Source organism: Gastrolobium bilobum, unplaced genomic scaffold, assembly GCF_033153095.1.
Source record: "Gastrolobium bilobum isolate Gb01-03AN ecotype WA unplaced genomic scaffold, APGP_CSIRO_Gbil_v1 utg3588, whole genome shotgun sequence".
NCBI lineage: Eukaryota > Viridiplantae > Streptophyta > Magnoliopsida > Fabales > Fabaceae > Gastrolobium > Gastrolobium bilobum.
The window spans coordinates 339,357-353,319 of NW_026899729.1; the positions used below are offsets into that span (position 1 = coordinate 339,357).

General features: G+C 36.5%; 3 protein-coding genes across 4 annotated transcripts; 1 reads left to right on the forward strand and 2 right to left on the reverse strand.

Annotated features, from left to right (window-relative positions):
* Positions 1 to 396: 396 nt before the first annotated feature.
* Positions 397 to 1,068, reverse strand: LOC133293037 (photosystem II protein D1). The gene has a single exon (XM_061491552.1). The coding sequence runs from the start codon at positions 1,066 to 1,068 to the stop codon at positions 397 to 399; it is 672 nt and encodes a 223-aa protein (XP_061347536.1).
* Positions 1,069 to 1,472: 404 nt separating this feature from the next.
* On the forward strand, positions 1,473 to 8,239 carry LOC133293018 (autophagy-related protein 11). Of its 2 annotated transcripts, none has more exons than XM_061491532.1 (5): positions 1,473 to 3,437; positions 3,938 to 5,624; positions 6,513 to 6,733; positions 7,233 to 7,446; positions 7,824 to 8,040. In XM_061491532.1, exons 1-5 carry the CDS (start codon positions 2,494 to 2,496, stop codon positions 7,887 to 7,889), a joined length of 3,132 nt encoding a protein of 1,043 aa, XP_061347516.1. In that variant the 5' UTR covers positions 1,473 to 2,493; the 3' UTR covers positions 7,890 to 8,040. The 2 variants fall into 2 exon arrangements, with proteins under 2 accessions (XP_061347516.1, XP_061347515.1); XM_061491531.1 differs by having other exon boundaries at positions 1,479 to 3,437; positions 7,679 to 8,239.
* A 1,148-nt stretch (positions 8,240 to 9,387) lies between these two features.
* On the reverse strand, positions 9,388 to 13,614 carry LOC133293038 (uncharacterized). Its single transcript, XM_061491553.1, has 6 exons — positions 13,491 to 13,614; positions 12,139 to 12,371; positions 11,877 to 12,050; positions 11,645 to 11,751; positions 10,875 to 11,209; positions 9,388 to 9,824 (listed from the first exon to the last, which is right to left on the reverse strand). The coding sequence occupies exons 1-6, from the start codon at positions 13,612 to 13,614 to the stop codon at positions 9,388 to 9,390; spliced, it is 1,410 nt and encodes a 469-aa protein (XP_061347537.1).
* Between the last annotated feature and the right edge of the window lie 349 nt (positions 13,615 to 13,963).

Sequence of the window (13,963 nt, forward strand, 5' to 3'; positions counted from 1 at the left end):
CAATTTAGCATAACTTAGCTGATCGGTATTTGGTATAAGTAAAGATAAACGTATACACCTTACCAAAAAAGATAAATGTATACTTGGTTGTTTTAAATTATAATAAGGACTTTAAATGCATTAAAGTCACAAATTAAAATAAATTTTTTTAATTTTTCAAAATTATAAATATCACCACTTTAATTTTTTAAATAATTTTGACATTGATTTATTTTTTTAATTATAAGAAATATATCAGAATTGTTATTCTATATACAAATAATAAGACTCGGGATTAAATTGATACATTTTTTTATGATTAAGATTTAAAATAACGGTATTTCTAATATCTGACTAATTAAACTAATGTTTATTTTTTTAAGGTAACAAAATTAGTATATTTTTTATATTAAGAATTTAAATTAATATTAAAACTATTAATGAAAACGCAATTGATATTTCTACGGTTGTTGGCATAACCTCCATACCAAGGTTAGCGCGGTTAATAATATCAGCCCAAGTATTAATTACACGACCTTGACTATCAACTACAGATTGGTTGAAATTGAAACCATTTAAATTGAAAGCCATAGTACTGATACCTAATGCGGTAAACCAGATACCTACTACAGGCCAAGCAGCTAGGAAGAAATGTAAAGAACGAGAATTGTTGAAACTAGCATATTGGAAGATTAATCGGCCAAAATAACCATGAGCAGCTACAATATTATAAGTCTCTTCTTCTTGACCAAATCTGTAACCTTCATTAGCAGATTCATTTTCTGTGGTTTCCCTAATCAAACTAGAAGTTACCAAAGAACCATGCATAGCACTGAATAAGGAGCCGCCGAATACACCAGCTACACCTAACATGTGAAATGGATGCATAAGAATATTGTGCTCAGCCTGAAATACAATCATAAAGTTGAAAGTACCAGAGATTCCTAGAGGCATACCATCCGAAAAGCTTCCTTGACCGATTGGATAGATCAAGAAAACAGCAGTAGCTGCTGCAACAGGAGCTGAGTATGCAACAGCAATCCAAGGGCGCATACCCAGACGAAAACTAAGTTCCCACTCACGACCCATGTAACAAGCTACACCAAGTAAGAAGTGTAGAACAATTAGTTCATAAGGACCGCCATTGTATAACCATTCATCAACGGATGCCGCTTCCCATATCGGGTAAAAGTGCAAACCTATAGCCGCAGAAGTAGGAATAATGGCACCAGAAATAATATTGTTTCCATAAAGTAGAGATCCAGAAACTGGCTCACGAATACCATCAATATCCACCGGTAACAGAAAGAGTTATTTACTAAAAAAGTAGGTACAAAATATCTTCGTATCTCCAATAGCAATCTTAAATGATTATCATCACCAAAGTTAAGTTATTAAATGCACATTACGCTTTATAATTCGCCATATAAGACACACGCTGCTTGCTTTTTCGTTTCTTCCAAACGTTTCTGAGAAGAGAGAGAGAGAGAGAGAGAGCTTCTGCTATCAGAGGGTTACTTCCTGCAGAAGGTTCTGTGGAATTTATAATAAACACGGAAAAACAAATTTGTGCAACGAAGAAAAATAAATAAATATATATTATATATATATATAGAGAGAGAGAGAGAGAGATTAGAGAGAAGGAAAAAGAAAGAGAGAAAGAAAAACAACGGTTTTATGATTGTAGTGAGTTGTAAGAAATGATCAAAGGTGGGTTTCGTGACATCTTTGTTGTGCTGCTAAGCCGAGATTCTGGAAGATCAATATCTCCACGTAATCTACTCTAACCATCTACGCTACCACTCCAAGATTTTCCCCTTAAAATAATAACTGTTCCTTCCTTTCATGCTTCCTAATTTGGTTATTTATGTGCTGTCTCTTGTTGGATTCAAAATTCCCCTGATGAACTGGATTCTGGGTGGGTTTGGCATAATTCGGGTTTATTCTTCGCCTTCTTTTTTTGGGTTCTGATTGTTTCGTCATTTTCGCCGCCTGCCTCTTCATACACGCCGTTTCAGTCTCCTCCTCATTGTTGGGTTCGGTGCGTCTGTTTTTTGAGTTGGGTTGCTTTTAACTAGGGTTTTTGAGAGGATCTAAGGTTAAAGTTTTCGTTTTTCCACGAATATCTGTGTTGGGTATGTGCGAAGTTGAGCTATTGTTGCAGCGTTTAGTTTGGGTTGATTGATTTGTAATTTTGTCGTAAAGGGTTTTTTTGTGTGTGTGTGTTTTGTTTTTTCCTGCCGATGGTTGGGCTCGTTTCCAGATGCAGTAATCTTAGAATTTATTAGGTTCCAAATCGATAAACTTCTCCTTTTTTTGGGGTTAAAGTAAAAAAGCTTTTCTGTTATAAAAAGAAAGAAAGGTTAGATTGGGTTGCTACGGTGTTGTTGTTTCAGCTATAGCTGAGAGTTTGACGTGATCCCTTTTATTTGGTCTTGATTGATTTTCTTTTTTGGTGGAAGGAGGTTGTGATTAAGGCCTTGTTGTGTTGATTGGGACTTAGTGGTGGATAAGATGAGTTCCAGCTTGACTGGTAGTTTGGTCCATGAAGGCCAGCTTCTGGTTCATATTGCTGAGAATGGACACTCGTTTGAGTTGAATTGTGATGAAAACACGCTTGTTGAGGAAGTTATGCGGTCAATTGAGGAAGTTACCGGGATTAATCTCAGTGATCAGCTTGTTCTTTGTTTGGATATGAAACTTGAGTCGCAGAGGCCACTGTCTGCATACAAGCTTCCATCTGATGAAAGAGAAGTTTACATATTCAATAAGGCAAGGCTTCAAAACAACTCGCTACCTCCACCACCAGAGCAAGTTGATATCCCCAGAAATTTGGAGCCTCCATCACCATCTTCCTCTCATGATCCACACCCTCTTGATGATGCTTCAGATCCTGCTTTGAAGGCTTTACCTTCTTATGAGCGGCAATTCAGGTACCATTATCATCGAGGGTATGCCATTTATACTGGTACCATGATGAAATATGAGCATTGTGAGAGGCTTTTGAGAGAACAGATGGTCCAAGAAAGAGCAGTGGAGGTTGCTAGGGGTAATTTGGATCAGTACTATCGAATGATAAACCAAAACTATACGGATTTCATGAATCGTTTTATGCAACAACACAGGATACATTCTGGTCTCTTGGTGAATTTTGGGAAGGATGTTGATAAACTCAGATCCATCAAACTTCACCCTGCTTTACAAACTGCTAGCCGCAAATCTTTACTGGATTTGGTGAAGGAAGAAAACTTGCGGAAGTCAGTGGAGATATGCACCAGCTCCCACAAGCAGTTTGAGAATAAAGTGTCACAATTTAAGCAGACTTTTGGGGAAGTGAAGCATCGGGTTGAGGAAGTGTTGTCCAGCAGGGCTTTCTTGCCCATCAAGAATTTAGAACAAGCAATTAAAGATCATCAGAGATATACAAGTGAACAAAAGAGCATCATGCAATCTCTGAGGTTAGTTTTATTTTATTTTTCAACACCTTCTTATATAATTGTGTGCTCTTTATGGCTGAGGAAGCATCTAAGGTTAATGTGTTATCCTGACTTTGCAGTGGCATCCTGTTTTGTAATTTTGTTACTTGTTTCATGAGTTTAATATTCAAATTCTGGTTCTCAACTTCTCATATTTTGTGTTAGTGGGCCTGATCATAAATAATAATGCTCCTCCTCTGCAAAGTTCTTGACCCATTCCATGGTGATTATGAAGCTTGTACAGTTTAGACTTTTCTTTTCTAGTTTTTAGGACTAAGCACTTAACAGTTCACTAGACGGGAAGCAATATGGAATAATACTCGATTCCAGATATCACTTTCTGTACTCGTATAGATTTCTGTAATTCAATTTATACTTATCATTCCACAATTTTATACTTCTTTTGTCTTCTGAGATACTTTCACTATATCAAGCGTTATCAGCACAGCTTATAAATTACATTTTTATGCGGATTTTTGCAGCAAAGATGTTAACACTGTAAAGAAACTGGTGGATGACTGTCTATCCTCCCAATTATCCTCCTCACTTCGTCCTCATGATGCAGTTTCAGCCTTGGGTCCTATGTATGATGTTCATGACAAAAATCACTTGCCTAAAATGCAGGCTTGTGATCGTGCTATTTCTAAGCTACTTGACTTTTGCAAGGAAAAGAAGAATGAAATGAACATCTTTGTGCACAATTACATGCAAAGCATAACTTATGTTTCTTATCTCATCAAAGATCAGAAGCTACAGTTTCCTGTATTTAAAGAGGCAATGGCTCGTCAGGATGGCTTATTTGTGGATTTAAAGTTGTTTCATGGTATTGGTCCTGCATATAGAGCTTGCCTTGCAGAAATAGTGAGACGAAAGGCTTCTATGAAGCTCTACATGGGCATGGCTGGGCAAATGGCTGAAAAGCTTGCTACAAAACGGGAGGTTGAGGTCAGGAGACGAGAGGAGTTTCTGAGAGCACATAGTTCATGCATTCCTAGAGATGTATTAGCATCTATGGGGTTGTTTGACACTCCTAACCAATGTGATGTCAATATAGCTCCATTTGATGTTGGTTTGCTTAATATTGACATATCAGATGTGGATCGATATGCACCTGAGTATCTAGCAGGAGTAACTTCCAAGCTGGAGAAGCATGGAAGCTTTAAAAGTTCATCTGCTTTGAGTAGTGATAGCTCTCAATTGGCTGAGGCTGTAGATATTGCTGTTGACTCAATTGAGAGATATGATTCTGAGGACCTCCTTGATGGCAGTGAGTTGGTAGAAATTGCTGGAACCAGCAAGATGGAAGTTGAGAATGCAAAACTGAAAGCTGAGCTTGCTGCTAGAATAGCTTTAATATGTTCTCTATGCCCTGAGGTAGAGTATGAGTCACTGGATGAAGAAAGGGCAGATAATATACTGAAGAATGCCACAGAGAAGACAGCAGAAGCCTTGCATTTGAAAGATGAATATATTAAACATGTTCATTCCATGCTTAAGATGAAGCAGATGCAGTGTGTGTCATATGAGAAACGTATACAAGAATTGGAGCATAAATTGTCTGATCAATATGTGCAGGGGCAAAAGATGTCCAGTGTAAATGATGCAGCTGACTTTCCCCTTGTGACTGGGAAGACAGATAATTGCAAGTCAGAATATGAGAGTGGTGAAGCCCACATGCCTTGCATATCTACTTCCGAGTCCATGGATGAGGTTTCATGCATCTCAAGTTCCTTGGATGCAAAACTTGGTCTGTTCACTGAACGAATGGGTAAAGCTTTAGATGGGGTGGATGAAAACATGTTTGATTCCTCTGGAGTACAGAACCCACAGTTGGATTCATCTATGATGGAGCCTTATCGTGAAGAAGTGCAAAGTGGTGATAAAGATAAAAAAGATAAGATGGTCGGACAATTGGGCATGTCACTAACAAACAGTTCTACTGCTGAGAGCTTGCCTGTGTCACACGATCTTGTACCTTGTGACTCAGCCGTTTGTCCAGACTTGGATTCCAAAGTAAATGTTGATAAGTTGTTCGAACTGCAAAGTGAACTTGCAGATAAGTCAAATCAATTGAACGAAACTGAGACTAAGCTTAAAGCTGTTTTGGATGAGGTTGCTGTGCTCAGAAGGGAGTTGGAGGCAAGTCAAAAACTGCTTGATGAATCTCAGGTAACAGTGTGTGGAATTGAATCATTGACATCATTTTAGGGTTGCAATTAATTTTATGAGAAGTATTTGCCTGATTCTCCTGAACTATTTATTGCTATCTCTCTGTTTACTATTTTAATGTCATTTTCCAATTCCTGTCCCTGTTTTCTCTTTCATCTCTTACCAAACGTGCATTCTACTGGCAATTCAACTCAGGATGTGTCCAAATTATTCTGTCAGAAGACCAAAAACAGAAATTATAATTTCTGTCATTGTCAACACCCATATCCTTCTTGCTGTATTTTAGTTTTTGTAGATGACTTAATAACGAATTTCCTAAGCATCTGTGTATTGATTGCGTTGCTTAACATAACCATGCTAAGAACAGTTTTATTTGACTCTTAGCAAGTTTACTGTGATTCAAGTTAAGCTCATAAGTGCATAGTCTTCTGTAGATGCATGTTGAAAATATATTGGGTTGAACAGGCATCTTGATAAAAGTCAACTAAATAAAGATTTGTAATTTTGATTATTCTTTATATATTTGGTTGAGTTGTGACACGTGAAGGCGAATTGATTTAGTCGATTAAGACTTCGTTATCTGAAACTTGTGTAGGATTAGAAGGAATCTAGCATGAACTATACATAGTTGAATTTTTATTTTACGAGAGAAATGCTTCATTTTCTTAATTATTGTTGGATCATTAAAACTGTTCCTTCGTGACTGAAAGGTCGTGGGTTCAATCCAGGAAACAGCTTCTTTGCAATTATGCAAGAGTAAGGCTGCGTACAAGGATTTCCTCCACCCCACACTCGCTAGTCGGGTTTAACGGGGAGTGGTTTTTTTTTGTTGGATCATCATTGTGCTTGCCTTTTATATTCTTCTGAACTTTTCCTCTCTCACCACAGATGAATTGTGCTCACCTGGAGAGTTGTTTGCATGAAGCAAGAGAGGAAGCTCAGACACAAAAAAGTTCTGCTGACAGGAGGGCTTCAGAGTATAGTTTACTGCGTGCATCTCTTATTAAAATGCGCAGCTTTTTTGAAAGGCTCAAGACCTGTGTATATTCTCCTGGCGGTGTGGCTGGTTTTGCAGATTCCCTGCATAATTTGGCGCAATCTTTATCCAAGTAAGTTACTTAACAACATGAGGGCCTCTCTCTCAATAATTTTATATCCTCCTCCTCAATGTAGCACCTGTTCCCACTTAGAAACAGAAAAAAGTTCTATGGCGGTCTGGTAGTGACGAAAGTAACTTCCTCACCTGAGCACACGCATTTTAGTAGTAGAGAAATTTATTATTGTTCCTTGAATGCTCTAATAATATATCACATGAAGTTTGATGTTTATGAGATCATCTATAGTAAATGAATTCATTTTGCAATCACTTCATTAAGTTGAGAATTTATACAATTAAGTAAATAGTACTTGCCCCTTTGTAATCTCTCTCCTTGGAGAGGAAAGAGTTTGTCTTCTAATATAAATGATGCACAGAAAAGCTCCTTGCTGTTTGTTATCAAGTAGAGCAGACTAGGCTATTGTTTTAGACTGATGTGCTTTCTGGTGATTTTCTATTTATTCATGAATTGTGACTAGAAGGGTGATTGAAACTCTCTTCTCTCTTTTCAGTTCTGCTAATGACAGAGATGATGATGATATTGCCGAGTTCCGAAAATGTATCCGTGTATTGGCCGATAAAGTTGGTTTCTTATCCGGGCACCGTAAAGAGTTACTTGAGAAGTACACAAGACTGGAAGCTGCTAACGAACTGCTTCGGAAAGACTTGGAGGAAAAAATAGATCAGGTCAAAACTTATTACAATAAGCATCAACTTGAGAAGCAGGTAATTTATTGTCCTTATTTCTGGGCTTCTTGTTTCTTAACAGCATGTGACAATAAATTATGAGGAGGGTTTTTTTTTTTTTACTATGGCTGGTTTGACTTTCCTTGGAAACAACAAGGATAAATGCCTGATGGTTAGCATGAATGATTTTTGTTGTGAGGGTATATAGATGTGAACTGTACCCATTTTAAAGTGTGGACTGAGTTATATTGTGCTTGTGATGTTGGTACAGGCAAATAAAGAGAAGATTTCTTTTGGTTGCCTTGAAGTTCATGAGATTGCTGCTTTCGTGCTCACTCCAGCTGGGCATTATGAGGCAATTAGTAGGAACTGCTCTAACTACTACTTATCTACTGAATCTGTGGCCTTATTTGCAGACCATCTTCCAAGCAGACCTAACTACATTGTTGGACAAATTGTGCATATTGAACGCCAAATTGTGAAGGCAGTGCCCGAACATGGTAGGGCAGAAAAGGGGACTGAGTGGTTGTCCTTGAATTCAGGATCAACTCCAAACCCATATGGTCTCCCTGTTGGCTGTGAATATTTCCTAGTGACTGTAGCCATGTTACCTGATACCACTATTCATTCATCCTCTACTTCCTGATCCTGCATCGTCCTGGCAGATTAGACGTGATGGAAGAATTCAATTGTACATAAAAAACAACATTCAAAGTCCTAATGCTCTTCATGGGTGATCAACAAGTTAACCATTTGTGCAGCTGATGAACCCATTCTCTTTCAATCTCTCCCCTTTGTACATATTTCTACCTTTTTATGATATTGTACAAACTGTGAATATTATTTAGCGCTTGTTTATTTGGACATTCGGTGTTCTTTTTCTTAAGTTCCCACTTATGATTCGGTAAGCAATGTTTTCCAAATCATCATTAGGCTTCATAAAAGCCAGATGGTCCGAGGTCAGAGTACCCCGACACTGACACATTAGGCATTAGCATATCTTTGGATTTGGATTTGGATTTACACGCTATCAAATCTGGTCAAATTAGGTATAAGGTATAGAACATATTTGGTGATATCTTGTATAACAGTTCAACCTTGAAAAGATGAGGGTATTATTAACAGCAAGAATTTTAAAAGTAATCACATTTTATTTAACATAAGGTGTGAAATGAAATTAACCATTTTTGTCTCATTTACAATGAAAAAGGTGTGAGATAAATCAATTGTTCATACATCAATTAATGATAATAAGAGATGAGAAAAATAAATAAATAAATAGTGAAAAAGAATAACCTTTTTTAAGAGTTCAAATAATAATGAAAGTTGTATCTATATTAATAAAGGCATGTGAGATTCATTTTCACCTATGATTTGAATTCAATTAACCTCGGACAAAATCGCCTCAAAAATTTTAAGATGCATCCGGTGTGACGATAGTGCATTTTTACTAAGATATGTAGGCGGATTCTGGGCTCTAAAAAATTTGTATAGGATCCATCTACTTATCCTAGTAAAAATGTACTACTGTCGCACTAAACTTCAGAGGAAATTTGTTCCTTCAAACGATCAGTGTTTAGGAAAAAGAAAAATTAAAAAAAAAACCCTGCAAATCTCATCTTAAGAAAGCCATTAAAGTATCTAAAACCATAAACCTAGGTAGAAAAAAATTTACTTACATGCAGAGAACTAAATACGAGAACCAAAAGGAAAGACCAAAATAGAGTTAAAGCACCTATTAACAGTTTATGCCCTGGCTCTCCCAGGATTCTTCATTAAAAACATTTTCCAAATCCTAGTGTTTCAAGCATCTTGACACGGCTAAATTGCTCCATTCTTGGCCATTTTGAAATCCAGGACATAAGAAAAACTATCTGGCTTAACTGTCACCATCCTTTTCTTCTATGTTAAACAAGAACTTTGAAAGAGAAGCAATTCAAGGAAGATGATGAAGCAACTCTCGACATGCCTGGTGCCTGCTTACCACAAGAACCGTCTCGAGTCATTTTGAGCAGTCTTAACATCTATTTTAATTTTATTGTCCTGCATTAATTCAAGATCATGGCTAAGTTGAATGTTTTTCCCATTATCAGGTCCTTCAACAGCACTTTCCTCATGTGAATTCAGCACAGCTGCAGGGTCCTTCTGCAGAAGACAGCGGAGAGAATTGACCCTTGACATGAGTGATTCTTCATCAGAAGCTGTAACCTGATTGTCACTAAGCAGATACTGTGCAATGTCGTCCAACATTTCCTTGTACTCAGGTCCTCCACCAGAAAAGGGAGTCATTTCTTCAGAAAGACAACGTTCAACCTGATTAATAAAATCGCTTGCTGACATAGAAGGGCGGAGTCCAGGAAGTTTTATCTGATCCCAATCTCTTGGGCCCTTGGAATCAGTTTCAGAATTTGAATTCCCTTCAATTGCATGACAGTCCATGACTTTTATGTTAAAGACAAACAAAACAATAAGTTAATACAAAGCACACCACATGCAGATAAATGTCAGCTTTAGATATCTAAAACCACCAACCCGGATTATAATCCGGATTATATCTAAAACCACCAACAACTTTAGATATTTACAAATAAAAGCACACCATTATGAAGCCATGTACATTCTATATAGACAGAATGTGTAATGATGAAATACACATCATATCCAATTGGAATATAAAGGAAAGATAGACATGGAAAATCTAAATGCACATTTGTAAGATCATAAACATATGAAGCTGCATTTGGAATGGAAAACATCCAGCACAGAATGTGGTAAGTTCCAAGCCCAATATTATTTGATAAATATAAATGTTATGCACAATTTTTCATCCTGTTTTGAGTAGATGTGACAATGATGCTATTCAGCAAGCTAAGCATATTGAACTAATGAAGAGATTGACATGTTAGAACAACAGTTATAGATTTCTGAGCCATCGTTGATTTTTATAATCATATTCATATTTAACAAATGCTGGAGGAGAATTTCAGAATCTGTCAACACTGCACAGCTACTTGCTACCACAAGCCATGTCATTTTATATTTTACTTCCGGTCTTTGAAGTAACTAATTCACAATACAAGTTTTCTTGAAGTTTATGTCATAATTAGTTTCATGGCTGTTAATAGAACATGATCCTAAGATGGCAGATTTATAACTAAAGGCAGAACTCCACCTCCTACTTAATTTTTAAAATGACAGCTCATTCTTTATTGATAAATGCTTAAACATTGACCAGCAAGCAAAGCAAACATGTTTGCAAGAGAAAAATGCATTTTGCAAACGCGAAAGATATATATTATGAATACCACATATGAATCTCTCTCTCTCTTAAACACACTCATGCTCTCTGTTTCTTAGGGAATTTTTATTTTTAATTATTATTTTTTTGGGGGGCGGTTGAATTGATGAATGAAACAAAAGGGCCAATGAACAGGGCAATCAAAACAAGAGCCAAGTCCTTATAATACCTGAACTAGGAGAAGGTGCTTCAAGGGGCAGACAATCCAAGGTAATGCCAGGAGGATCATTGTTTTCAATCTTAAATGACGGTGACAGGGATGAATGGAGTGACCCTATGTCCTGAAAACAAGATGTGGCAGATCCTTTACCATTGACTTGATGCAAATCATGATATTTCGGATTGTCAGAGTTCTCAAAAGCAGCAGGCTGTGTATCGAAACGAGGTGGTGAATTCAAAATCATCTGTGGTCGCTGGCTTAAGAAATTAAGATGTGTGTTGCACTGCATAAGCTTTTCAAAATGCTTGGTCAACAGCCCTTGCCTACATTGCAAAAAGTGCTGCCTACAAAGCCAAAAGATGGAATTCCCAAACATCACGACCAACTAAATTTAAGTGCATAAGATCTAAACATATAGTACCAAACTGTCAACCCAATGCAAATAAAAAGTAGCAAATTTAATCAAGTAAATCTCACAATAAAAACTACTATTCACTATAAATGCTTTAAAATGTACATAAGGACTCCTCTAAAGCCATCAAATGCAACTTGACCTCTCTTCCTCAATTATTTCAATGAGCAACCTTGCTCCTATCTGATAAGATTCTCAGACGTCCAATTGGAAATCAGTCTTTAATTTTTTATAGTGGCTAAATTGAATGCTGGTTCTCCTGCCCGAATTATGATAAATCAGTGAAACTATAACTTTCAATCGGAACCAATGCATAACGGTTGAGCCCAGATCCACATATCAGAGGATAACTGTAAAAATAATATACCTGTATTTGCTAGCATGCCCATCAGTAAAATCTGACGTTGCCTGCCAGACTGTATGCCTTCTAGGCTGAGGATTAAACTCCCTGAAGAAAAGAGGCTGTCTAGCAAGCTGCACCAAACAGAAACTCACCAATAAATAAATGAACACTGAATGCTTACCCATGTGTAGGTGTTTGCATGTTAAAAAACTATTAAAGCAGCTAACATAAACAGAAAAGTAGGGGGATAAATTACCACTGCAGTCAATGAGCTAGGTCCAATGTCAGGACAGTTTGCCTTAAGTGTCACAATATCTGACCACTGGATTTCAATTTTGCTCTTTAGTTCACATCCAAGAAATTCCCAAACAAGCTTCTGTTTAGCATAGTAAAACTTTGCCACTAAGTCGCCCTCATATCTTGATTTAAACTGTCACAAAGAGAATTTTGAGGTAAGCTAAATTCATGGAAAAATAAATTTCCCAAAACTAACAAGACATGGAGTATCCTGAATATACCTCCCATGAACCAATTCTTAAAAGTGAAGCTGTGAAATTTGAAGCCTTAAGCTTGTCAACAGAACCTGATGCAGCAGCACCACGACTCTCCTTTTTCACTCTTGAGCTTAAGCTTTCATTATGTGTATTTGCAAGACACATGCTCCCTTGAGAAAGCTTCATTTGTATCAAATCTAAAAGTGAAGGGCTCTTCCTCAGACGTAAACCCAAAGGGCTAGGCTCATTAAGTATATTGTATTTGGTAGGAGAACGGAAAGATGTGTCATTTGAGGCATTCCATTGCTAAACAATTTGTAATACCATGCACAAGGAGAAAACAAATTCACAAAAGTGAACATTATTAAACATATTATCTTTAAAAAAAAAAAGTAAAACTGTAATATAAGGACTTTTTTTCTGCTCTTGTAATCAAAATGCATGTTCTATAACCTCAGCTATATATTACTTCTGTCAAGAATAACCTGACTCTAAAGGCAACAACTTTACCATAAAAAACTTGTACGAGCTAGACACCAGTTTCATAAAACCATAGAAGCGTGTCTATATGACAAAAAAACATATATTGTCAAAGTTGAGTGTATGCTCAACGAGGCATTTGACCAAAGGAACACTACCCATGCCGTCATTTCATAAGAGGTATTAATATAAAGGGTTTTATTTTTCTTATTGTCTCATGCAACACACAAAAAATGAGTGAGACCCACTAAAAAGAAAGAAAGAGAAAATAAAGAAGCGGGTCCCACTTATTTTTTTTTGTATTGCATGAAACAATTTGTCTCATGTAACATAAGAAAAATAAAACCCTAATATAAAATATTGACACCAAGATAGCAAGACCTTTAAAAAAAAATCCTAAAAGTAAAAAACCAAAAAATAATAACCGAGATCAACTTAGGCATTCATTCCCCAATAAAAATTTAATATAAAACATCACACTTACAAATAGAACCATAATTATTACACAATATATATCATCCTATCAACGAAAAAATTTATAGTTGCACTGAATTCAGTGCGACGGTAGTGCATTTTTATTAGGATATAGAGATGGTTCATGAGGTCCTAAAAGTTTGTGCAAAATCCACGTAAGTATCCTAATAAAAATGCACTATTGTCGCACTCAACTTGCACCGAAAATTTGTTCCATATCGAAACGCCATAACACATCATTTGATTGCTAACTAAAATGGTATTTTTTTTATTTTTTTTTAAAAAGATCACATTCTTCCTTGTCTTTCTCAACAGTAAATATAAAAAAGAACACCGCCTCACAAAAATTTGCTATAATTTCAGTCTCTTTCTTAAGGGACAACTTAAAAAAAAATAAAAATCACAAACCTCTTGTGAAGCTGCTGATGAAAGTTTCAAGCGCTTGTTCAGAGAGGCATGCTCTTCTTGTGCTGGGTCTTCATTCTCCAACTTGTCATGGCATGACGCTGCTTCATTGTGTGAACGAAAGTTCCCTGAAGAATCCATTGGCTGGACCATCAAATTTTCCAGCAAAATAAAATTGATTAGAACTCAATTAGTACAAGAAAGTGATAGAAAATATTAGAATAAAGATAATATACAAGAAAAAGAATAACAACCAAGAAGAGGAGAATGAGGAGGCTTTGGATTTGAGAAATTTGAAATGTTCTATGAATTTATGGGGGCATGGGCGGCAGGGACTATAAATTTGTATTATATACCTTTTGTATCAAAATTCAATTGATTGTTAAGCAATTTCTCAACAAACAGAACTTGTTAGGTTAGTATAGCCTTTTTTACAAATATATAGGCTTCATTTTCTATAAGCCTGTCTATTGGATTTTGTAAAATTTGA

What these genes read in the sequence shown, in the direction of transcription:
- LOC133293037 (XM_061491552.1), bottom strand. Translation starts at nt 1,068, where the DNA reads ATGGGTCGTGAGTGGGAACTTAGTTTTCGTCTGGGTATGCGCCCTTGG.
- LOC133293018 (XM_061491531.1), top strand. Translation starts at nt 2,494, where the DNA reads ATGAGTTCCAGCTTGACTGGTAGTTTGGTCCATGAAGGCCAGCTTCTG. An exon ending in AGCATCATGCAATCTCTGAG is followed by an intron (nt 3,438 to 3,937) that starts GTTAGTTTTATT and finishes GGATTTTTGCAG; the next exon opens with CAAAGATGTTAACACTGTAA. An exon ending in AGCATCAACTTGAGAAGCAG is followed by an intron (nt 7,447 to 7,678) that starts GTAATTTATTGT and finishes ATGTTGGTACAG; the next exon opens with GCAAATAAAGAGAAGATTTC.
- LOC133293038 (XM_061491553.1), bottom strand. Translation starts at nt 13,614, where the DNA reads ATGGATTCTTCAGGGAACTTTCGTTCACACAATGAAGCAGCGTCATGC. An exon ending in GCGCTTGAAACTTTCATCAG is followed by an intron (nt 12,372 to 13,490) that starts CAGCTTCACAAG and finishes CTACCAAATACA; the next exon opens with ATATACTTAATGAGCCTAGC. An exon ending in CTAGCTCATTGACTGCAGTG is followed by an intron (nt 11,752 to 11,876) that starts GTAATTTATCCC and finishes TGTTTGGTGCAG; the next exon opens with CTTGCTAGACAGCCTCTTTT.